The following is a 25,933-nucleotide window of genomic DNA, read 5'->3' on the forward strand; positions in this document are numbered from 1 at the left end:
AAGGTATTTTTCATAAAGGACTAAGAGAAGTAATATATGAAAATAAGTGAGTCCTTTATAATACTTTCAAGTAGCTTTTGTGATCTCAAATACAATTGTGTATCTATAACTACATTATATGTGTTTTTATTGATATCTCTCAGTGTTTGACAAAGCATAGTCTTCTTTTTAAGTTGAGATGAGTATGAGAAAGGAATGTCTCCAAAATAATCACTATAGAAAAGGATTCTGACCATAGCTTTCTGAACTATGAATATAAATTCAGGGACTTACATTTCAGCAAAGCACAATGTACATCACACAGCAGGAAGGCTTTCCTGAAGGCAAGGTGGTTAAACACGTGCCTGTACCTTTGGGGACCCCTATTACCAGGGTAAGCAGCCAGCTACTTTAAAAGCAGTGATCATGGGCTCTCTGCTCCTCCCTTTTCCAGAAACAGCCAAAGCGTCTAGTGCAGTTACAGCCTCATCCCTTGACATGATGGTGAAGGTCTGAGTAACGGGTTTGGCTGTATTGAGAGCCTGGTTACCAGGGCTGGCTTCTTATCTGGCAAAGTGGAGATTGTTGCCATCAATGTCTCCTTCATTGACCTCAACTACATGGTCTACATGTTCCAGTATGATGCTACCTATAGCAGTTTCAACAGCACAGTCAAGGCTGAGAACAGGAAGCTTGTCATCAACCGTAAGCCCATCATCATCTTCTAGGAGCGAGATCACACTAATATCAATGGGGTGATGCTGGTGCTGAGTACATGTGGAGTCTACTGGTGTCTTCACTACCATGGAGAAGGCTGGGGCCTTCTTGAAGTGTGTGGTGAAAAGGGCTATTATCTCTGCCCCTTCTGCTCATGATCCCATGTTTGTGATGTATGCAAACCATGAGAAGTGTGACAACTCACTCTAGATTGTCAGCAATGCTTCCTGTACCACCAACTTCTTAGCCCCCCTGGCCAAGGTCATCCATGACAACTTTGGTATCATGGAAGGACACATGACCACAGTTCATGCCATCATGGCTACCCAGAAGACTGTGGATGAATCTTCCAGAAAAAGTGATGGCCGTGAGGCTTCCCAGAATATCATCCCTGCATCCACTGGTGCTGCCAAGACTGTGGACAAGGTCATCCCAGAGCTGAACAGGAAGCTCACTGGTATAGCCTTCCATGCTCCTACCCTCAATGTGTCCATTGTGGATCTGACATATAAACTAGAGGAACCTGCCATGTATGATGACATCAAAAAGGTGTTAAAGAAGGCACTTAAGGACACACTAAAGGGCATCCTGGGCTACACTGAGGACCAGGTTGACCCCTGCAACTCTAACAGTGAATCCAACTCTTCCATCTTTGATGCTGGGACTGACATTGCTCTCAAAAACAACTTTGCAAAACTCATTTCCAGGTATGACAATGAATATAGCTACAGCAACAAGGTGGAGGACCTCATGGTCTACACAGCCTCCAAGGAGTAAGAAGCTCTGGACCAACCACCCCAGCAAAGACATGAGAGCAAGAGAGAGCAAGAGAGAGAGAGAGAGAGAGAGAGAGAGAGAGAGAGAGAGAGAGAGAGAGAGAGAGAGAGAGAGAGAGAGAGAGAGAGAGAGAGAGAGAGAGAGAGAGAGAGAGAGAGAGAGAGAGAGGCTCTTGGATGCTGAGGAGTTTTTGTCCCAACTCAGGCCCTGACACTGAGCCTCTCCCTCACAATTTCCATCCCAGACCCCAAGAAGAAGGGGGGGCCAAGGGAGGCTTTCTCTCTTGAATGCCATCAATAAAGTTCACTGCACTTACAAAAGGAAAGAAAAGAAAAGAAAGAAAAGGAAAGGAAAAGAAAGAAGAATGAGCACAGAGCTGGCTTGGTGATCTGTTAAAGTATATACTATAAGGACATGTTCTGTCACTTATGATCTCACACAGTTATATATGTCCATAGCACTGAAACCTTATAAAGGAAAATATTGTGCTTTGTGTTACTCAGATAGTCTCAAGTTACTAAGCACACTAGTCATTCAGTGAATGAGTACAGGTCAGACCAGACCATGGGTCAATTGAAAAGAATGGCAGCTAGGGAAAGGGGAATAGGATTTTGTTCCCTACTTCTACAAATAAATACCAGACACTTGGGGCAAATCAGTGGCTCTTCCTGGTGCAATTCTTATTTTCTGTGAATCAGGGCCCTAGGGAATTCTGTCAGAGCACCAGAGCACTGTAGTACTACCACTCTGCCCTAGCCATATTGCCTGAGGCTGGATAGCAACCATGGAAGGTGGACGTCTGCTGTCACTACATCCACCACCATGACTTTCCCTGTAAATTTAGAAGACATGATATCAGAAAATAGTTAATTATGACTTTTTGGTAGCCGAGTGGTTTATTCTGGAAAAAAAAAATAAGACTTCTAAAAAAATATTCAAAGAGTGAAAGGGGTTGGCAAAATGTGTACACAGGAAAATAAATACAAGGTGTACTGACAAATATTTCACAGAATGGTTTACGCATTCAACGAGCACTCATGGAATGCCACTCTATGTTGGGTACTTTGTTGGGGATGAAAAGTAGTGAGACCTAGACCTTACCTGTATGGATGTATGTAATTGCCCAGCTATGTAAGAAGTTCTATAGTAGAGGCATGCCTGACCTCTGCAGGAAAGGAAAAAAGTGTAAATAATGAGTAGAAATAAGACTCAATGGTACCATGAGCACAGATGCTGGCTGGAGTAACGCTCTGAATAGAGAACGGCAAGTCACGAGTAGAAGGAAATGATCCATGTGTATGAACGTGGGCACCAATAGAAAGAAATCCTCAGAGTCTAGAAAAAATAAGATGTGTAAAAAGAGATATGATGCAGAGAATGAACAGGGCCAGCCTCAGAAAAGACAGAGCCACAGAAGACTCCGAACCACATTCCTCCCTGTAAGCAACAGATGTTGGCAGCATCCTGTCTTCACGTCTGTGAAGACAAACAGTATCGTAGACATTTTCAACTGTCTGTAGAGAAAAGAATACCTTGGCTGAGAACAACTGCTACAAAGAACAGGTGAAAAACCATCAGCTGACTCTGCTTAGATGTGGGTAGACTCCTCAGGAAAGTATTAGAAATTTAACTCAGCAATAGATGAGAAATGCATTCTTCTGGAATGTGAAGGCATTCGCATATTTGAACATTTAGAAATACTATAACAAAGACAAAAAAATAAGAGAGAAGAAAATGTTTTTTCAGAAGGTTTCCATGGGTAAGTCTGCATATTAGTAATCCACAGGTTCCAGTGGCAGGCAGGGCTTCCCCTAATTTCTCTAATCTCTACCTTGTAAGAAGCTAACCACTTGTACTGTGAATCAGAAAATCGACTGAATGTTCACATTCCTTTCTGAATAAACAGAAATGGTTTCTGAGATGCCCGAGAGAGTAGAGGCACTTGCTATGCAAGCTTCATGACTACGCATTGGTCATACCAATCAAAAGGCTAAGCATACCACCAGAAGGCATCTGATGTCAATAGCGAAGATTTCCTCAGATTTTGTGACCTACCTAACTGATATTTCCACCAATGAATTAAAAGGTGTCTTGGTTTATGCCTTCCTTTTTCTGTTATTATAAACTCTCAAAGAACTGTGAGGGTATTAGCTAACATGGGCTAAGCTGAGCAGGGTTTCCAGGCCCGGGTCATGGTCACTCATATTTGGCTCCAGAATAAATTATCTCTTACTCCCATTGAAGTGGGAGTTGTGTACTCATGTCAACACTATGTATATGAACAAGTTTAACCTCATCCCATGGTCAGCCACTGAGCCAGTAGCGTGACTAGGCAGGCATCACCTTCTCTACCAAACAGTCACTCAAAAACAAAGGATGCTAAGATGAAGAGACTGGGGGGTGGGGATCGTCGTGGTAAGGATGTTTCCTTCCACCTCTCTATTCTCAGTTCTGAAGTCCTCATTAGCAGCAAAGCACCCCTACCCTGGATGCTACTGTCCAGTCTCCTCAGTGCAGCCCTACCCTGGATGCCGCTGTCCAGTCTCCTCAGTGCAGCCCTACCCTGGATGCCACTGTCCAGTCTCCTCAGTGCACCCCTACCCTGGATGCCGCTGTCCAGTCTCCTCAGTGTAGCCCTACCCTGGATGCCGCTGTCCAGTCTCCTCAGTGCACCCCTACCCTGGATGCCACTGTCCAGTCTCCTCAGTGCACCCCTACCCTGGATGCCGCTGTCCAGTCTCCTCAGTGCACCCCTACCCTGGATGCCACTGTCCAGTCTCCTCAGTGCACCCCTACCCTGGATGCCGCTGTCCAGTCTCCTCAGTGCACCCCTACCCTGGATGCCACTGTCCAGTCTCCTCAGTGCACCCCTACCCTGGATGCTGCTGTCCAGTCTCCTCAGTGTAGCCCTACCCTGGATGCCGCTGTCCAGTCTCCTCGGTGCAGCCCTACCCTGGATGCCGCTGCCCAGTCTCCTTGGTGCAGCCCTACCCTGGATGCCGCTGTCCAGTTTCAGTGCAGCCCTACCCTGGATGCCGCTGCCCAGTCTCCTCAGCGCAGCCCTACCCTGGATGCTGCTGCCCGGTCTCCTCAGTGCAGTCCTACCCTGGATGCCATGCCCAGTCTCCTCAGTGCAGCCCTACCCTGGATGCCGCTGCCCAGTCTCCTCAGTGCAGCTCTATTCCTACACAGTTTCTGTAAAGCTACCACAATCAATTGCAGCCAGAGGAAACACTTTGCTAAATATCTCAGTGTTTGTGGAGCAACTTGGTCCAACTAGAAGAGAACAGAGGAAATGGAGCTGAGCTATACAATCTAATCTGCACTGCCAGCCTAATACCTGGCATAAAATGCCAACAGAGAGTAGCTGGGGTAGACATGTGATATGCTTCTATGACAAGAAAATTGATGATTACGACAATCTTCAGCAAAAGGGCGACGCATCGGTCACTGCCTGTCAGAACCGGGAAAGGTCACAACAAGGAACATCTCACTGTAAAGTCTGTGTTGTCATCAGTGGCCATGCTTTGTCTTTTAACTTGGACATCTCTGAATCCATAGTGGAGTACTATTACCAACTACACCCAAGGTTAGTTATTATACCAAAGAGGTGAAAGTAGGCTTTGAACTTTTACAAACCTACATTATTCAGGGCTCTTTAATGCCTATATCTCCCTTCCAACCCACCTAGAGAGGAGAGAAAAGAGGTTAATGGGTACAGGAGAAGTAGACCTTTTTAGACTCAGTTCTTTGGAGCAATTCCACTCTTCATAGTCAGGATTCCAGCAGACTGGTTAAACAGCACACCAGCAATTAAGCAAAAGTGACTGCGACTGCAGCAGGCAGAACCTGGAGCAGGAGCTGGAACCTGGAGCCTCTAAGCATTCTCTAGTGCACTTCTCTCCAGGAGTGTCTTGTAACGGTCGCAAAGAACAAAGAACAACCTAACTATAGGAAGCAATATAGGATATATATATATATATATATATCTCCACTCTCAGAGTTCATGCTGTTTATCAGCTGGCAAAGACAATGCCCCTGCAAGAGCCAGTTTCTCTTCTAGTGGACAGACACCACAGGTACTCTCACAAGTTTGTTTCCAGCAAACAAACACCACACACCCTCACACACGTCTGTCTCACATCCCACACTTGTGATCAAAACAATACCATGTTTACATCCACTACAGGTGAATTAAAGAATGGAGTAGCAGCTTTGCCCTTACGAATTAATACCTTCCCAGAAGCACTTTCTCTGAGCGAAGCCTGTCACAGAAGGCCACAGATTCTGTTGACCTTGAGCATCCCTGCCTATCTACCTGAAATCTTCCAAATTATAACATGTTCAAGCCGTGGTGGAGCAGACTCAGCATTTGATCTGTGAGTGATCTGAGCAGCCCCTACCAACCCATGCCTCAGTCAACTAGAGATTTCTCTCATTCCCTCTATTTACCTCTTTATTTACATATGTCTCACTATGAACAGTGTTTGGGGAGGCAGGAAGTGAGATTTCACAAGATCAATGTCCACAACACACTAGGATACATTTCTACTTCCTAAACAAACAAACAAACAATCAACAGTGATACCTGAATTTATGAAATGATAAGTTATGTTATGAATCAGGAAAAAAAGCCAGAAAAGACCACAGGGAGTGGCACATGGGATGCTCAGAGGCTAAAGCCCCTGCTCAGTGCTCAGAGTAGGAAAACCTCTCTGAGCCCCTTAGCCTTCCCAAAGCGAGCAGCCAGAAAGCGGAATGTAAGCACAGTGCATGCTCATCCTCTGAACCTAGGCTATGTCACCCTCTGCACTGTTTTGACTGCATCGTCAAATTTAGGTCTCAAAGCAACTCTGCCAGCAGTTCCAGGAGCTAGCGTTATCTTAAATTTTACAGTCGATGCCAGTCTCAGAGAGATTAAGTAACTCGCCCGAGGTTATACAATTAAGGGCAGAGCTGTGAGTAAACCCACACCTCATTGTTTCCAGTGCATTTAACCCCACTTAAGAATGCCTGAGCACATCAGTTTGTAAGATCTGAGCACACGTTTCCATCTTTACCTCTAATCAATGATTTCCTTCAGGGAAGACTTCATTGCTCATTAATTTTACATCTCTAAGGTGTAGAATAATGCCTAATACAGAACAGAAACTCAACGGCACTGTCAGGTAAATAAGATGATGAATTTAAAAATTAAAAAGAAAGGAACTACTTTGAAAAAGAAAGAACAAAAACTCCTTTGATACAATGATGCTATCGCCATGTAATCTTTGTGTCTCTCACTTCTATTTTAGCAACGTATGACTATTTTATGAAAAGCACCAGGGTTTTTTTTTGCTATAAAAATAAATGAAATAAGTTCAAAATGCACTTTACCCCAGGACTCAAATGAATGATTGAAATTCTATAATCAGAACATGGCACAACCAACACTAGCACACTGCCTATAATAAGCTATTTGAAACATTCTAGTGGGTTGCAATTTGGTAATCTAGGCACAAGAAGAATATATGCTCTTGACAACATTTAACACAAGTGCTTCAACCAGCTTTGGATGAAAAAAAAAAAGCCTCATCTTTGGGATTACATAGATGTTGTGTTTACTCAGTAGCAAATGGACAGCATTAACTGGTACCTTCACAAGCTCTACCGTCTTCATCCAGCTTTTGGCTAGCTTGACATCTGCAGTAATAACTGCCAATCGTATTGCAGCACTGGTCTTGACAGCCACCGTTGCCAATGGCACATTCATTTATATCTGCAATTGGACAGTTACATAGAATCAGCCTCTTTAAACTAAACACACAGAAAGAAACTTCAACGCCTCTCCTAAAATGAATCCAACAGTTTGACATTTCTTCTTCAGAGCTAAGGGAGGGGGGGGGAAAGAGCATGTCTTTTTATTGTATTTATTTTGTGTCTGTGCATATGTGTATGAGCATGTGTGTGTGACTGCAGGCACGTTCATGCCACAGCATGCAGATAGAGCTCACAGGAAAACCTCAGGTGTCCTCACCTTCAGCCCTGCTTGATACAGGTTCTCTCTGTTGCATGCTCTGGCAGCTGCCCTGTGAATTTGTGAGATCTCCCTTTCTGCCACATCTTTGCACAGAAGCACTGGGATTACAGATGTGCACTGCCCGGCCAGGCTGTGCATGCTATTCAGTCTCAGGTTTGCAAGCTTCCGCAGCAAGTGTTTTATCTAGTGAGCCACTTCCCCAGCCGCATCTCATTTTAATCAGAGCCAATGTGCTCTAGAGAAATACCGATATCCTAGTTTTTGAAATCTGAAGTACTACTTTCGCATAGTTAAATAAGGAGCTTTCAGTGTTGTAGATTTTTGGAGTTCTTATGACAGATATAGATACCCTATGAGCATATACAGGGGGAGAAGGTCCCCTTCAGGAACAGTCATAGGGGAGGGGAATAAGGGGAAAATGGGAGGGAGGGAAGAATGGGAGGATACAAGGGATGGGATAACCACTGAGATGTAACAAGAATAAATTAATAAAAAATTTTTAAAAAGTGGCATTTAGAAGCTAAAAAAAAAATTTCATGCCAGTCAGCATTTCAGGGTGACATCCAGAACACAGACAGACACCATGGTAGCATTCTGTAGAATGTAGCATGTGTTGGGGACTTAACAGAGCTATGGCTCGGTTGTGCCTACTTCCCAACCCATGGCTGAAAGTGAACTTTAATTATAGAACTCGATTTTATGCATTCTTCATACCCAACTAACACCCGAGCTGTACTCTTTTTGAGACTAGATAGTGACCTCCCAGGTACTGTTCAGACAGTTCTGGTCAGTTCAGCATGTTTGGTGATGCAGAATAGTCATCCTGATAGATCCTTGCTTACTACAATAAGTGTCGATGGGAGAGGGCACAGGAGAAGGGGGAGCATAGGAACAGGATAGGTAAGAACTAGGAACTGCAAGAAGGAAGAGGATAGTGCAGCCTGAGCAGCGAGGAACAGGAGAACCAAGTAGAAGCAGATAGAGGGGCTGTGCGCCCAACCAGAGCAACTATGAGAGTGGGAAGTAACTGCCACTGCACGAAGGAGGAGGCTACAGGCAGAGTGAGCTATGGGAACTCTAGGTTAGACGTTAGGAGCCATGGCTACCCTGGATATACCACCTTTGAAATTGCCTTTGCTTGTTTTTAAGTTATTCAGTGAAGTGTGCCATGCATACAAAAAGTATCCAGTCCTAAAGTACATATTTTGATTTTGCAAAAATAAATAATGCAAGTGCAACGTTTTTTTTTAAATTGTAGTGGGTCCAACCTGAGGGCCTGTGTGTGTGTGTGTGTGTGTGTGTGTGTGTGTGTGTGTGTGTGTGAGTGTGTGTCAGGCAATACTCTGCTGCTCAGCCAATCCCCCAGACAAGCAGCACAATCTTCCTGTGAAGTCGGCTATGACTATTGTTCAAGGAGCACGCTGTGCGGGAGGTCACAGGTATTTGTATTATAAAGACTATCGGTGAGCTTTGATTTTATATAGTGTGTAGAGAGGAACTTGTACTGTGACACTTTGTGAGTATCTGTGAGTGCACTATGTGCACACACATGTGTGTGTTGCACATGCACACATGCATGCACATGCATATGTCTGCCTTCTTTCATTAATCATCCTGTTTTTGAGACACATCCATGTGCAGCATGAACGGGCAGGTCACTGCTCCTTACTCTCCAAACATATTGTCTTCTACGTATTTATCAGGATGTGTATTTGTTCGTTTCACAGATGAAGCACAGTTGGTCATGTTTTTGGTTTCAGTGACTCTGAAGAACATTGACATAGATATTCCTATATAAGCAAGCCTTCAATGGAGTTATACATGTAACATATACTTCCACTGGAGAATATATCTCAACTGGAATCACAGGATCAAAAAGTCTGCCAAGTTCTACTTTAGTATTGATGTCCAAGCATTCTCCCAAAAGATTATACTAATTTATACTCCCACCAGCTGTGTATTGGGAACCAGATGCTACTAATTCTTTCCAGTATTTGGGATGTCCTTTTTCTGTTTCAGGTCCTCTGGGAATTTTATAATAGCATCATGTTGTGAGTTAATTTGCATTTTCCTGGTTATTAATTGGGCTAAGAATATTTCATGTTATTGGCCATTTGGGTGACATCTGTTGAGAAGTTTGTTCAAATAGTTTGTCAATTTGTTTAACTCTTAAAATATTCGTTATTTCACTTATTGGTGTTAAAGTAAAAATCTCAAACAAAAGAGATGTTCACGATCAATTTCCTCTCCCTTCAAGGTTTGAAACGATGGTATTTAACATGTACCTCATAGGAGTGGAAGTGAATCTATATTTCTATTTTGTCTATGGGGATTCATCTGACCAGATTAAGAATGTCTTGACTCCATACCTATTTGAACCATAAACAAGTGGTGTTACCATGACTGAATCTATGCAGAAAATTACTTGGTTTTCTTATTAATTCTATAAGGTGATGAATGACATTTAATGATTTCTGCATCTATAAAATAAATCCTACCAATATATTGTGCTCTTTTAATATATTTCTGGATTCAAGTAGAATTTTTAAAATGACTTTAGTGATCATGCTTATGGTGTGACTTTTTCTTTCCCTTCCTGCCCCCTCCCCCACATCATTTGTACCACCAGGTTCTGACTCCCACATCGAATGGGAACAAAAGAAAGTTAGAACGATTTCTTCTTTCTTCTGGCTTCTGAACAGAATTTGGTTTTATTTCTTACTTGAATGCTTGAGTACATTTATTATGCCACCCGGAGCATGTGGCTATGTTTGTGTATTGTGTTTCTGTGTGTGACTAGTTTTTTTGTGTGTAATGAGCTAAGTTTATTTATTATATATAAAATATTCAATTATACAGCTTCGTACTTTGGGGTAGATTGTATGATTCTAGGATTTTTTTTTAATTTCACATAAATGTCTGAATATACTTCTGGTAAGGTTTTCTCAGTATTTTCATGATAGCTTTTAGATACCCAACTTGCCCAATCTGCACTAAGGTCTCCATTCTTGCTCTTGGAAGCCATTTTGAAGGAACACTGTGATAATATGTTTACATTAGGCAAAGTGTCTTCTTTGTTTACTTTTACTAAGATTTTTTTCAATTTTCTTATATCTTTCCATTGTTTATCATCTGTAATTTATCTCTGTTCCATCATGTATTACCTATCTCTTATCTATCTATCTATCTATCTATCTATCTATCTATCTAATTTATCAATCACCTATATATCATCTTAAATACTTCTTTCTTAGTCACTCAAAAACCATGACCAAGCACAACTTTTACAATAGGAAGTATTTACTTGGAGGCTTGCTTACAGTTTCAGACGGTTAGTCCTTTATCATCATGGAGGGGAGCAGATTATGGCAGCACACATGTTGCTGGAGCAGTAGCTGAAAACTCCATCCTGATCCATAGGAAGGAGAGAGAGAGAGAGAGAGAGAGAGAGAGAGAGAGAGAGAGAGAGAGAGAGAGAGAGAGAGAGAGAACAGAGAGCAACACTGGGCCTGATGGGAGCTTTTGAAACCTAACAGGCCACTTCCAGTGACCAAAAGACCACACCTCCTAATCCTTCCCTGAAGGCTCATCAACTGGAGACTGAGTGAGCCTGTTCTCACTCAGACCAACACACTATCCATTCTGTGTCGGCTGTTCATCACCTGTCTTGTGTTTTCCAAAACAAGGGTCTAAGCACATTCATTTTTCAGCATTTCTCATTCATCTTCCTCCTTAACTATCTCTTGGCAGTTGGACTCACCGTGTGTGCCGGCTGGTCACTCCCAGGTTGGGATCTGGATGGAGGTTTTGGGACCTCTGTTTGGTTGCTAGGTTTTTCTCTCCCTGTTAAAGCAGCCCCTCCACATGCCAACCTCGAGCTTGCTTTCTGCTTCTTCTCAAAGTCTACAGATTTTATATGGTAGCTTTCGCCCCCAGAGAGAGACTATTTCAAGAGGTTGGAACAGAACCAGCAGGATTTTCTCTGATCCACTCTTCGAAGATAATGGCATCACTTGTGCATTTATTGAGCAAATGCACGGCAGAGCAGCTGAGATTCCAGGGGAAGGAGGAGAAGGAGGACAGAGACAGGAGGAGGAAGAAGAGAAAGTCTTCCTTTTACAGAACAGTTTCATGTGTGATCTGGGAGGCAAAGAAACTATGGTGGCTTCTGAAGACAGCACATTTCACTGAGGTATTTTCGGTATGGTATATATTTTCCTAAAGCTAAAGTCTTGGCTGTGCCTCGCAATTTTTCACATTAATTATTATTCAACTCAAAACATTTCCTACTATAAGTGAACATTATTTTTCTTCATATTATTTTAAATTATGTTTTCTGGTCTTTTCTCAAAGCTGTTGAGGACTTTCTTGTCTCTTGCTATGAAATAGCAGATCAATTTCATGACAGAGACAGAATATATGCAACAAAACTCAATTCTTCAAACATTGTTAAATTGCTTTATAGTCTAACAGTTGCTCAATATGGGTTTAAATTATATATATATACATATATATATGTATATATATCACATATGTATAATCATGCATAGTTAATTAGCTCTAGTTTGCTACTTGGGCTTTTTATATTTTTGCACTTGCTTCTCAGTCTCTTTATTCGATTCTGTTTGTCCTTTATGACTTGAAGCTTTGTTTCGTATATTTTCAAGATGTCTTAACATAGCCACATTTCCACAGCAGATATGACCCTTTCTTATAAAGTGTGCCTTTTTAGATCCAGCATCTCTCATTAAAGCTGACTTTTGGGTCGTTGTTACGTGCCTTAATTTCCTTTCGCTGACTGCATGAATTTCATTCTCTAAAGCCGACTTTTACACTTCATTATCCACCCATTTGAGAATTACTCTATGTATTATTTGAACATATGCTAGCTCTCTCCTAACATAAAAACATTCCAGATACCTTACTCTTTTAACTCCATGATGACACTATACCACTGATCCCTGACTACTGGCATATTTTAATTAAATCTGTCATTTCCATGTTTCTATGGTGTTACCATCTGTCTTGTAATTTCTATCCACAGGTACCCCCTTTAAATTATTCTTTTAGTTTGCAATTTTCCCTTAATTTTTCACGTGTCTACTATATCTTAACTTATTACTTTTGCTGGTAACTACAGACAGCACTGCACTCATTATTATATCATAATATAAGTTAGCATTTAACCACTTGCAGAGGTTCTAGTCACTGGGGCTCCTTTGCCTCTAGGGTTCCTTAGGCTTCAGCTTTTTGTCATCACTATGGTAGTTTCAGATATTTAAACCATTTTCCCCTTGTATTATCACTTTACATGATCAATAACTTAGGTTCATCCTAATAGTCACTTTTTCTGGGACTTGTCATTTCTTTCTCTACTTACCTGCCTCTTTCTGGAACAATGTTTTTTTTTTTAATTAAACAGAACATTTTTTTAATTAAACAGAACATGTATTTTCATATTTGTAATTAGGTAAGAAGCTTTTTGCTGTCATATGTCTTCATCCGAATTTTCATTTTAACCATTTTACAACTGCAGAATTAAAAGTTTCCCTGTACCATACATCTTGCACACCCAGAATTATAAATATCTTATGTTAGTTAGCTACATTTATTTAATTACTGGTCAGTATCAATAGGCCATTGTTACATAGTCACACTTTATTGGCGTTTCCTGTTTTCACACAACACCTCCCTCCCCCCCCCCCCCTCTCTCTCTCTCTCTCTCTCTCTCTCTCTCTCTCTCGGTTCTGTCCATGATGTCACACCACATTTAGTTGCCATGTCTCCTAACATCTCAGACTTTCTTTAGTTTTGATGTCCTTGGGAATTTGGAGGAAAACTAGTCAGATGCTGTGTAACACAATTGGTGATTTGATTTTGTCTTATGTCTTTCTTGTTTGAGGCTAGGGTCATGTGTTTTGAAGAGGGAGACCATCGGGATAGAGTGTAATTTTCACATCAACAAGACTTAGCTTGGTTGTTGCTGAGCTCGATCGTCAGGCTGACTTAGAACCTTCCAGCTTCCTCATTTTACTGTAACAAAGCTGCCCTGAGTCTTTCATACTCTTTGGAGCAAAGCCGTTATGCAGAGCTAGGCATTGTGGTTGAAGGGTCAAAGCTAGTCCTCTAAGACTAAAGCACCAGCTGCATGCCGCGGTCACCTGCAACTCACCCTCACAGGAGACCTACCTGTTCCCCAGTTACTACATATCAGTTTTTAAAGGGTCTTCTCGAGGGAAAGAACTCTAGTCTGGCTACTGGCTTTTTCAAGCTCTTCAAATGTCATTCAACCATCATCGTTAAAAAAAATAATGTGACTGGTTTCTCTATTTGCTTTAAAGATATTTCAGTATATATTTTACTATAATATACATTTCAGGATTTCTCTCTCTGTATGCATATGTATGCATGATGTGCTTGTGTGCATGTGTGCAACCCCATATGTGTGCATGTTATGGAGGCCAGAGGTTAACATCAAGTGCCTTCCTTGACGGTTCCCAGTTTTCCTCACTGAGTCAGTTACTTGGGGAACCCTGCGTTTGCCAGTTCCACTCATCTAGATAGCCAACTCATGGGGCATCTGACCTCTCCACCTTCCTACCCCTAGAGTTACAGCCCACATTGGCAAGTATTGTATTCATTGAGCAATCTCCTGGCTCCTGAGTTTTTCTTGTTGTTTCCTTCATTTAATTTAAGTGCATCTAATTGTGTACTTACATTCTCCTTTGCCTTTCAGAGCAACTGGTCCTTCCTTTACCTGCTCAGGCGTTGCATTCTCTCTCCTCCGTGCCCCACCTATTGCTTCCATTAGCGTGGCTATGAGACCTACTATCTACACATGATTTGTCTCACGCTTTGGTATTTAGTTTTATAAGCATATACTCCAGTTCTTGGCTTCAGAGCAAGCACCCCATTGCCCTACTGCTTCTCATTGACTCTTCATTTCCAGAGTTGCCCCAGGAAATGCTGGGTGGACACTCAAGGCTGAGAGTAGATGTGCCACCCAGAACATCACCTCTAAACCCAGGACTGAAAAATCCTTAATCTGTTCTACACAGTGGACAGCTCTTGACTTAATATCTCCATGAATAAATCTATTGGTTTTATTATTTAAAATCTCTTCTGTTCGACTGCCATGACTGATTTCATGGAAGTCAGGTGCAAAGGCCTTTAATCAGAAGGGATATGAAGAAGTATACCTTTGGAAGAGTATGTCAGGCAGCTAAAAATAACTTTAAGATATTCACAAAATATAGTGAGTGGAGATCCCCTCCAGTGTGCAGTCATTTATCTTAATCCTTATGTACACTATCAATAAACATAAAACCAAATCTGACTCCATATTTTCAGAAGACTCACAAACTGATAATATTAAATTACAATGTGATAAAGTTAAAATAGAATGAAATTATAAGTTTTGCTGATCAAAATAATTAGTATATGAAAACAACACAAAAGAATTTAATGTCTTTTTGATTGGGAGAAATTTTAGCAGCACACCAACATCTAACTATAGTATAAAATATTCTTTATATGTTTAGAGTTTAAATGAAGCACCAGAAATAAAAGGCATACGTGGAAAAGCTTACAGATACACTCATGGAAAACTTATTTCAGGAGATGGACATACAGTGTTTAAGAGTATTCCCTGGTTTTGCACAGCACTGAAATTCAATTCCCTGCACCCACGCTGGGCAGCTCTCATCCAACCAATTAACTCTGGCTCCAAGGTCTCTCAGTCCTCTTCTGGACTCCCCAGACATCTGCACTTATGCAAGCTCATACACACATACACACACACACACACAGACACACACACAGACACACACACATACACACACACACAAACACACACACACAGAGTTACATATATAGACATAATCAAAAATTATAAAATATAATCAATGTTTAAAGTATTTATGTTTATGATACTAGGTTTGAACCACAGGCTTCATATTTTTTAAAGAAATTACTCTTTATCAATGAGCCATACCCTACCTTTTAAAATCTCACATTCAGAATGATCGAGTTTCAACTACAACGATAAAATAAAGAAAACAATATTGGAGCATGTTAAGTCACAGTTTCTTGATTCTTCCCATCAATTCAGTCAGTTTCAAGAATATCCTTAAGAGGAAAATCATGTTGCACATAATGTATTATATGTTTTTAATTAAAGAAAAGGAAAAACATCAATGTAAATATGAAAAATTAAATCCTCAACCTCAAGGATGGCTGTCCAGTAATCAACAGCCAATTTTCCAAGGAATCCCTATTTGCATCTGCATGCATCTCTGCACGGTAAGAGTGTGTGTATTTACATATGTTACAGAATACTACAGATTCAGAGAACACATTTTAAGGCTCCCATGAGAGTCAGACTCTATTACATGTTCATAGTATTTAGAGCATTTCGTGGTGTAAAATAAGCTGTGTAAACAGTAGCCATTATTGTTACAAGAACAGTACTGGTTTTCGTTCTGACATATGTAGGACCCACAGAGCTTCTTATGTTCATGGACAAGTATGAGGGGAACCTGCAACGCTAGCACACTGTGTTGCTCCTTCAACCGGAGGGTAATACCTGTTACCCACCCAGGGGGCTGAGTGCAGACTTGCACTGTAGCCTGGTGACCTTTGAACCATCTGTGTGAGACCGTACTGGACGCTCCTCCAGACCCTCATCCTAAGCTTGTTTTTCTCAGTCAGTCTACAGAATGCACCTTTCCAAAAGGTAGCGCAAGTACTTTACTAAGAGTTTCAACGTACTCGCATCTGATTTTATTTAACTTACTTTGTTCCTCAAAGAAATTGATGTATGCTTTATTGTGCACATGGGACTGAGTTAGTTATCACCAAGAAAAAATTTCCCCAAATTGTGCTGTGGTTGAAGATGCCTCATATAAATCACTTGTGGTCAGTTTCCCAAAGTTTGAAGCAACAGCAGTTGCATAGTTGTGTTGAACTCAGTGCCTTCTTGCCTCCTGAGGATGGTCACCTTGCTGACCGTAGGTGTTGTAGACACAACCCCCTCACACACACACATGCTTAAAACGTCAAACCTGCTTAATAGAAAGTGCTCAATTTCTCTGTTTAATTTGAACTGAACCATAGCATGGATAGAATTAGAAGTCCACATTCAGATATAGTCTATTGCATATTTTTCAAAACAAAAGCTCAAAAACAACCTTGCTTCCTGTGGAAGCACTTTCACGCAATGTTGCTGTCAATTTAAGCTGACTGCCTCACCTATTGGCTGATTAATCCAAAGGGAATTTAAACCCTGACTGTCTTGATCTCTTGGCTTTCTAGTTACTCACTTGACAGTTATGAACATAAGACATATACATGTGTTTTTAATGATATTGGTTTCTGCTTTTCCCTAAAATAAAATAAGACCACATGGTACATGTTAGGTGACCTCATGTACTCAGAAAAAAATATCACATGTAAACACAAAGTTTCTGTTACCAGATGAAAAAACTAAAAAAACAAAAACAAAAACAACCCCAAAACCCTTCAGGTTCATAAGTAAATATTTGAAAGTCATTGACTTTGAAGATGGTTCTGAAAACCAGGTCAATACTCAGGGTTTTAAATTGCGGTTTTTATAAGACTCAGGCATGATAGATTTCAGGCTGTTTCATGTAGCCAATGTCATTCAAGGTTGCAAATAAATTTGGTCTTTCAAAAGCAAGATGAATGACAAAATTTTCTGACACACAGCAAGTCTTCCAGGTTAGCCATGACAAAGGTTCAATGATACCATCAAGGCTATCGCTCCATCTGTGATGACAAACTGCAGTCTCTCTGAGAATTAAATATGATGGTTCCAAGAGCAGTGTCACATTTCCCCTCTAGGACAAAAATTACAGTGGGACTTAAAATGGGTAAGAAAAATATCAACATAAGGCAGCTATTAATTTTCACCTTTAACACAATTAATAGATTTGGATTCTTTGTCTGTGATCATTTTCTTAAATGAGGCATCAATCTCAAGTTCCATGCTTCATTTAGTCTGTTGTTACGGTGTTAGCAAATTTTCATGTGGATTTTAGAAGCCTGACAGATAGATTGTAGAGTGGTGGTTGCAACAGAGCAAAGAGGTAAGATGAGAAATGTTTTACTTCAAACCTTTCTCCAAACTCAATATCTGTGACCCAGCTTAGAATGCATACTTTCACTTTGTTGAGAATACTTTATGATTCCTTTGTGAAATTTCCCACAGTCTGTGACAATCTTGCATGCCATCCTGACTTTTTAGAAGATATATTTATTATGTATGCAGTGTTCTCCCTGCATGTACGCCTGCAGGTGCCAGAAAAAGGAACCAGATCTCATTACAGGTGGTTGTGAGCCATCATGTGGTTGCTGGGAATTGAACTCGGGGTCTCTAGAAAAGGATTAGTGACTTTTTTTTTGTATTTTTAAAAAGTTATTTATTCACTTTACATCCTGGTCATAGCCTCGTCTCCCTGTCCTACCTCCCTCCCTCTGCCCCTCCCCTATTCATCAGAAAAGTGAAGCACCCTTTTCATCCCCACCCCCAGGTCATCAAGTTGCATCAGTTTAGTGTATCCTCTCATCTCTTTTGATTGAGGGCTCTTTCTCCTCATCCCCCCACTCCTCTGTAAATCTTTCACTAATACATGAAACAAATTGTTATTTTAAGGTAAAAGCAATAAGATTTTTATATTTTTGTGTGCTAGCCACAATAAAACTAGTCATATATGGCAATGTAACATAAATATAACAACTCTAATTGCATTATATCACTGTATAAAATTGAAGTTATCATTAAAATCTTCACGCTTAGAGTAGTATTTGAAGTTCACACATTAGGGAGACAAAGTATACCTTATAATTTATAAAGTTAAATAAAGCATTTGAATAATCACAGTAATTGAGAAACTTCAGTCCCAGATCACTGTTAGAGCTAAATTAATACATCTTGCTAAGAGGGGGAAGAATTAGCCTTCTCCAGCAATAAGTTCTCCCATACGTTGCCAAATTGCAAATGTCCAGCCATGGACACATTTACATACTAGCAACACAAAATGTACTTAGTAGATTATATGTGTGTGTGTACATACATATATAAATGCAACAAAAGTGATTAAAGACAAGGTCATGAATTTGGGAGGGGGACACTGGAAGAGTTAGAAGGGGAGGAGGTAGGCACATCACAGGTGTGGTACCCATGTGTGAAGTTCTCACAAGCAAGTTATTCTAACACTCAAGAAAGAGAGAAAGAAAGAAAGAAAGAAAGAAAGAAAGAAAGAAAGAAAGAAAGAAAGAAAGAAAGACAGGAAGGACCAAAAAAATGGAAGGAGAGAGAGAGAGAGAGAAATGAAGGTAGGAAGGGAGGGAGGGAGGAAGGGAGGGAGGGAGGGAAGGAGGGGAGGAGGAGAAGAAGATGAGTAGGTAGGTCACATGAGCCTCTAGACAGAGAGGCACAAAGTGCTGTCTCAAGCTCATCCCTTGGCTGGATTCTAAATGTTCCTGCATCACAAGATGATGCTAGTCACAGATGTAACATTGGTGTGCAGTGTCCATTTTAAATGTGTCAAGGAGGAGATAAACTTTAAACTGTAGGTATTTGTTCATGAAGCAGCCCTTTGTGATCTGGAAAAATCTCTGCATTGACTATATGACAAGTGCAGATAATTCCTAGATGGAAAGTTAGCTATTGGTTTATATTTTATAAATAAACTGAGACACTAAGAAATCATTCTCAGTCCCTTATTTAGTAATTATTTTATACTGAGACATAGCATCTAAGGAGGAAGACACTATTTTTGGAAGGTCATCTCCTATAAGTTTGCTTTTTTGTAGGGGTGCACGAGCTCCACGAATTGTTTTAACTAAAATCAACTGTTTTCAACTTGCTACAGTTCAAGCTTTCTGTCTCAAAGGCAATTTGTCTTCTGTCAAATTTCTGTCAGAAATTATTGCCTCATTTAAAAATTAGTTTCCACCCAATAGAAACGCTTTACCATATAGTTGGAAGTCATCACTCCAAACATGTGACATGTATCTTCCCAGTTACAGGACAGTTGGCTTTTACAGTCATGACAATTGATGTGTTTATGAGCTCTGTAAATTTTACTTGTCTGCATCCTTTGTGTAATTTTCAACCCTAGGTGGAAAAAATAGCCTTAGTGCAAAAGTGTTTCGTGCTCCCTCTTACTTTCTCTCTCTCTCTCTCTCTCTCTCTCTCTCTCTCTCTCTCTCTCTCTCTCTCTCTTTCTCTCTCTTTCTCTCTCTCTCTCTCTTTCTCTCTCTCTCTCTCTCTCTCTCTCTCTCTCTCTCTCTCTCTCTCTCTCTCTCTCACACACACACACACACACATCCATGTGAAGAAGAGTACATATCTTCTAGGACAAAGGAAGGCGCTATGAAGCCAAAGCTCAAACTGTGACTCCAGACTTAGACGTGGCATTTACGTTAATGCCCTTTATGTAAAGATTCACCGTAAAACACAGTGGCTGTAACTACAACTACTTTGTTATCTAGAAGTTTCTGTGGGTCAGGACCTAGGAACAGGCTTGTCCAGCAGTGCTGGCTCCATTTCGTTCTCTTGGGCATAGTCCTGTTGTGGCTGGAGCTGGAACGACTGGAAGCTTCTAGGGTTTGCTGTCTCCTCTTTCTCTCTTTCTCTCTTCCTTGTTTCTTCCTCTCCCCTTTAAACCTAAGCTATTCAGGATGGTCTCTTCCGAGTTGGGTAACCTAACAGCTACAGAAGGTCAGAGTCTCAGAATAATGTCCCAGTGGGCACGGACCTTCCTTCCTGCCTAACCTTGGGAGCATCCACAGCATCATTTCCTGGTACACTCTGTTTTTCTTAAGAGTCTCCACGAAATGCAGATTCAAGAAAAAGGGACAAGGCTCTCTTCTTAGTGAAGCAACAGTAAACATGTTGAAAACCTCTAGGAAGGGGGCTGCTGTTATAGACAGCTTTAGAAAATAAGATCTGAGTTGTTCTTCTTCAAAGACCTAACTTCTGCGCTTTAGTCCCCCTGTCTGGAAAGTGGCGGTACCACATAGCACTTTACAAAGTTTTCTCAGGATTTAAAGGAGATGATCCTTTTAGGTGTTTAGAACAACAACAGAATGACACCCCATAAATTTTAGCTCTTATTAGTGCCTTTGCATCTCAGCGTGACTATCACCCCAGCTAGAAAGCCTTCCATACTTTCTCCTTGAGTTTTATTCCTGCTACAAACTCACCATGGCTGTGAATTAGTTCCTGTCTACTAGAGCCTTTCAGAATTCACTGCCATTATGTGTTCATATGCACATACCATCCGTGTCCTGGGCGCTTATAAGGAGCAGGACTCACAACGCTTGCCCATTAAGAAAGGTTTGTTTCCGGGGGAATGTTTTAGCCTAAGTCATGGCACAAATAGCAGAAAGGATATATATATATATATACCATGAATAATGGCAAAAACAATGCAGGGCAACACAGTGACCACACTGTGAGCAGTGACCGACGCATGCTTAGGTTCACTCTTTTAACAAGGTCTCAAAAGTTAGGGTGACCTTAGTAACAGGATATGGGATGGCCAGTTGAGACCCCCCGAATATGTGTTGGAAACCTCAGGTCTTTACGGAACAGATTACATTCGTATGACAGACACCGTTGGTTTTACTGTTGTTGCCACCACTGCAACTTAGAATTGAAAATGGGAGTATTTTTAAAATTTGCTGGAAGGAAACTGCTTTGGATTTGTAAATGACGAAAAGCCACAATACTACCTCTCCTCAAAAAGAAATCAGCATGGAATGTTTTCTAATGCAGTGAGTATCTGTTCTAGAGACAGATACCATCTTCTTTACCAAGAAGAAAGAGTGCGGCTCATCCTCATGACTGTAAATCAGGGGCCGAGAATACAAAGTTTTAAGTAAGACTTGCTTTCTTGCTCTGTGACTAATCATTTAAATGCCATAAAAACAGAAGAAAATCACAGTACATTAAAATTTCAAAAAGCCATTTGGGAATAATACAACCCTAGCACTTTCATTCCCCCCCAGAGCCCAGAGATATTTAAAATGAATTTGCAGTTGAACTCCTAGGAATGTCAGGTCTCAGGAACAGCAGACGAGGCGGCTCTAATTAGCTGTGATGAACGCTGATTATAGAGCACGGATATAACAATGATTGCAAAAGAAAAAAAAAAAGAAAGAAAAGAAACAAGAGGTGATGCGTCGGCCCTCCATATCAAGTGGGGCTGTGTAATTAGAGAAATTTAATCCCAGCAGGCAAATAGATGTATTTGTATTTGTGCCATTTTGTGGCTTTGCAGGCAGAGAGCTGTTCTCTGAAAATACAAAAGGGATGGCAGCATATCTATTCCATGCACATTATCTATAGTCCATTTAATTTGTGATTTTTTTTTCCTTGCTCGTTCTTGCCTCCTTCTTACTCTCCCCTGAAAAATCCATTTCCTTCTCAGTATTTGGTGCTGGTACCTTATTAGTGGTCTTTTCAGAATGGCCCCTGATCGTTTGCATTAATAGAAGAGGCATGTGCTCACGGGGAAGAGGAGGTACTATTTTTATATGAAATATGTGCTTTTAAGTCTACAATGTCTCAGTCGTCTTTCTAAAAGAGAAAAAAAAAAGCTGTGCCTGGTGGTGAAGCCAGGGACGGTGCTGGTGTCCTGAAACTCTGTGAGGCCAGGCCAGTCAGAGTATGGCTGGCTTATGAATAAATCTCCCAAAGAGGAGGGGTCCACTGGTCCGAGGAATGTCCACAGAAGAGTCGCTCACCTGTAGGAAGGCACAGCTTTCTCTTGAGCAGGAGCCTGTCTTGCAGTTCACTTGCCCTCTGATATCCTGATGAAGTGATGGATCAGAAGGGGGGAAGGTTGGGGAACTGAAATCACAACAAACCCCACAAAATAAAAACGAAAAACCAAAGCAGTTCCCAGCAACCCGAGCTACTGATAGCAGGTCTCCTCTGCTGCTGATGGCTCGCAAAGCCCTGTCCCTGGGCACTTGTTCATTTGTTTATCATGCACTGCTGTTCTGTAATTAGGTGTTCAAGCTGGAATCAAGGACAGACATAAAATTTACTTTTACATTGCACTGTAAAAGTTACCATTGGCGAAGTTGGATTTAGCTACACGGTTTCTCATTATTACAGTTTGTCTGCGTTTGTCCCAGTCACACCCCGTAAGTGCAAAGAAGCAGCAGGACAGGTGGTTGTGAACACACAGCATGCTTCACACATTAACTATCTATGTAATAAATCTTTACATTAAACCAGTACAATGCAAGCATAGTCACTTATATGAAAGCCACACCTCAGATTTTGTTGTCCTACAATCTAACCACAAAACTCCTCTATTGGAAAACAAATTATGTTGCCTGCTATTTGTGAAAAATTGTGAAGGAAACACCCTATTGTCATATATATATGTTTGCTAAAGTTCTGCTATCCAAGGCATTTTCTAATTCTGTTTGGAAAACATATTTATAGCAGAGATGCTCATACATCTACCCTGGTAGACACATAAACCAAATATTTTTTAATAAACTTTTGTTATACTGCAGGCCAAAGACATGGAAAATGTAGACCCTGGTTCAAATTGATAGGCAAGGCTGAGTGACTCTCAAGACTACAGTAGTCCACAGGATAACAAGCATATATAAGAGATTTAGACCTTCTGCAATTCTGGAACAATCTTTGATATTCACTCATTAAATTTTGGCACTACTTCTACAGAGCAAGGCATTCGGGGCTGACCTAGGACACAACCTACTCTTTTGGACTTGGTGTACTGTGGCTAAGGCCCAAATTGTGAAATGACTGGCAGTGACAAGCTGTGGCCAGAGGGGGCGCCAAGAAAGCCCTAGAGCTGGGCAGGCGAGAGACAAGTAAGAATTATAATTTACGAGTTGACATAAATTGCTATGCAGGAGCTTGGCAATTTAAATACACAATAATCTTCTCTGATAATACACAATTACTCACTTTTCTGGTATCTGCCTGATGATTAAGCATGAGGTTAAAAACTAAAGCCCTCAGGTTCATCCTAACAGTTCGCCAATATCCCCACCTTTTGCTCCCTGAACACTGCACACATAACAGGAAATGGGACAAAGCCTACATGGCAGCTTTTCAGCCTGCATATGGAATGGAAGAAGCATCCTTCCCACAACTGAAGAGCTTTTCTAGGAGCTAGAATCCCACCACCGTGATGCCCTGAGTAAGCGTGGAGTCTACTACCATCCCTGGGGCCTGTTTCCAAAGGGAATGTCCTCACCCAGAGGATGGATGACAGATGTTACTGCACTCCATCCAGAAAACAAGCAAGGGAAAATCAGCACGATGGTCAGTCACTTCCAAGAAAGGACAATTGAGACTCTGTTTCCTGATCTATTTATACAGTAAGGAGTAAGTAGGGGGGCATGAATTGGAAACTACATGGGCCTAATAAAAGCAGTAAATAACAACAGTCACTTTTGTCTAAAGCAGTGTCACCCTGATTTTGATGAAAGCATGGATAAATTCTAATGGTAATTTTCAAAGTCTGAACTATAACAGAAAAAAGAGCCACTCTGTGCAAGTTTCGGTTCCCTTCAAAGTTGCTACAGATGTTCTTACTATAATACTGTTACAATATAAACACTGTAAAAGGGAAAATGGAGCTCAAAGAAATGCTGCGCTCATAACCATTGACCTGGGAAGCAAAAAAAAAAAAAAAAAAAAAAAAAAAAATCAAGATTAAGTTTAGGGAGTCGCATTACATCCTGATTGTAATCCTCTCACTCTTGCTCTTATCTTCCTGTTCCCGCCCTCCTTCGTTTTTCTGACCTATCCCCTTCCCATAGACCTTTGGCAGGTGGGGTATATAATGTGAATAAATTATAATAAAAAAGAAAAAATGTTCAGGGAGTCTTGGTTTCTGAGTGTGATAGTATTTTATATGTTTTTTTCTACATGTTTATTATTTCAATGTCCTCATATGTCTTACAGTCTGGTCAGCTACGTCTATTCTTGCTGCCCTTGGGTAATTGTCCTCAGTCTGTCAAAGGTGCCCATTGTTGCATCACTCGTTTGCTTGTTGTCGAAGAATAAGGTTACAATGAACTGTTAACAACTTGTGTCGCACAGTGTTTCCTGCAGTGACACGAACAAAAGCCCCCATTCCTGCAGATAGAACAGCAATGGCAAAAATGATCCCAGCCAAAAAACAAAAAAACAAAAAAACAAAAAAAAAAAACTAACTTTTTGAGCAACTAATGCATTTCTTGGGCTTAAGTACAGAGCCTTGGTGAAGAGTTATGTTGGGACACATTGGTGACTCCAAAAATATCCACGATACCTAGTCTCACTCCAACATTTCTGATGACTTCCACACAGCTGTGTATATGAGTTCCCTTTCTGTTAATCTTCTGCTGTCTCTGTAATCCAGTACCTCATAAGGCTGTGAAGCCATGTTCACCCAGGGAAGAACTACATAGAATGAGCTGGAAGGTTTATGTGGGGGCAAATGGAATATTGGGCGATAGACCAGTGATCTTCCTTCTGTGATGAAATAAAAGTCAACAGGCTTGATCTCAAGGATCTAGTTCAAATTGTCACAGCCTTCCTTATGAACATTGGCTGTCATACTGGAAAGTTAGCACCCCATAACAACTTGCTGGCTTGCTTACCAACAGAACAGGGCAGATGCAAAGATGATAGAAAAAAAGAGAAATTATTCTTCAATATGAGAGTTTTGAACTAGAGAAAAGTCAGAGCGACAGTAGCCACATGCTAGCAATGACAACCAAAAAGGATAAGCCTGGAGGGATGGGACCGAAGAAGGAAAAAGGAAACAGACAAAGAAACAAACTGCATTTAAAAGGAAAGGTGAAAGATGTGCCTACGATAAAAATGAAGTTCTGTTTACCATCTCATCTGTCCCTTAAGGAGCACCAGGGGAAGAAGTAATTTCAGAAATGGATCTTTCATGCTTACACATCAATTTTGATTTATGGTAGGGGCTGGTATTTCAAATATTACATTTTCTATAACTAGGAAAGATGAGGGGAATAAACTGTCTAAACTAGATTTGAGCTAAATCCTATTTTGACTTTTCAAATAGAGAATAATTTGAGTAAGAGTAAAGGTCTTTGTCAAGAAGGGAAAAAAAATTAGACATTATATTTAGCTCATCGGGTCCAGAACCAGGAGTAAGTGAAAAGCATAACCACTGGAAAGTTGGCATATGGTACATTCCATACGATATGCTTATGGAAAAGGAAGACACAAATGAGAAAAATGTGCCCTAGAGTGAGCTTTCAGGTATGAATGCGCACGTACACACATATACAGATGTGCTCTCACACATCACCTCAGAAGACTGCAGACCAGAGAAGACACGTGCTGTCCTGCAGCCTGTGCAGGGAGAAGTGCCTCTTACCTGTTACCTGCACCCATAGCTC

The 25,933-nt window shown here is 40.9% G+C and overlaps 1 protein-coding gene across 1 annotated transcript in view; it reads right to left on the reverse strand.

Moving 5' to 3' along the window:
• LOC311589894 (EGF-like and EMI domain-containing protein 1) overlaps positions 1–25,933 on the reverse strand; it is a 689,354-nt gene that overhangs the window by 297,796 nt on the left and 365,625 nt on the right. The window contains exon 5 of the mRNA XM_084768621.1: positions 7,109–7,231. Coding sequence (XP_084624747.1) covers positions 7,109–7,231 — 123 coding nt within the window. The remainder of the gene's footprint in view (positions 1–7,108; positions 7,232–25,933) is intronic.

Source organism: Acomys minous (assembly GCF_964271855.1).
Source record: "Acomys minous genome assembly, chromosome: 19".
NCBI lineage: Eukaryota > Metazoa > Chordata > Mammalia > Rodentia > Muridae > Acomys > Acomys minous.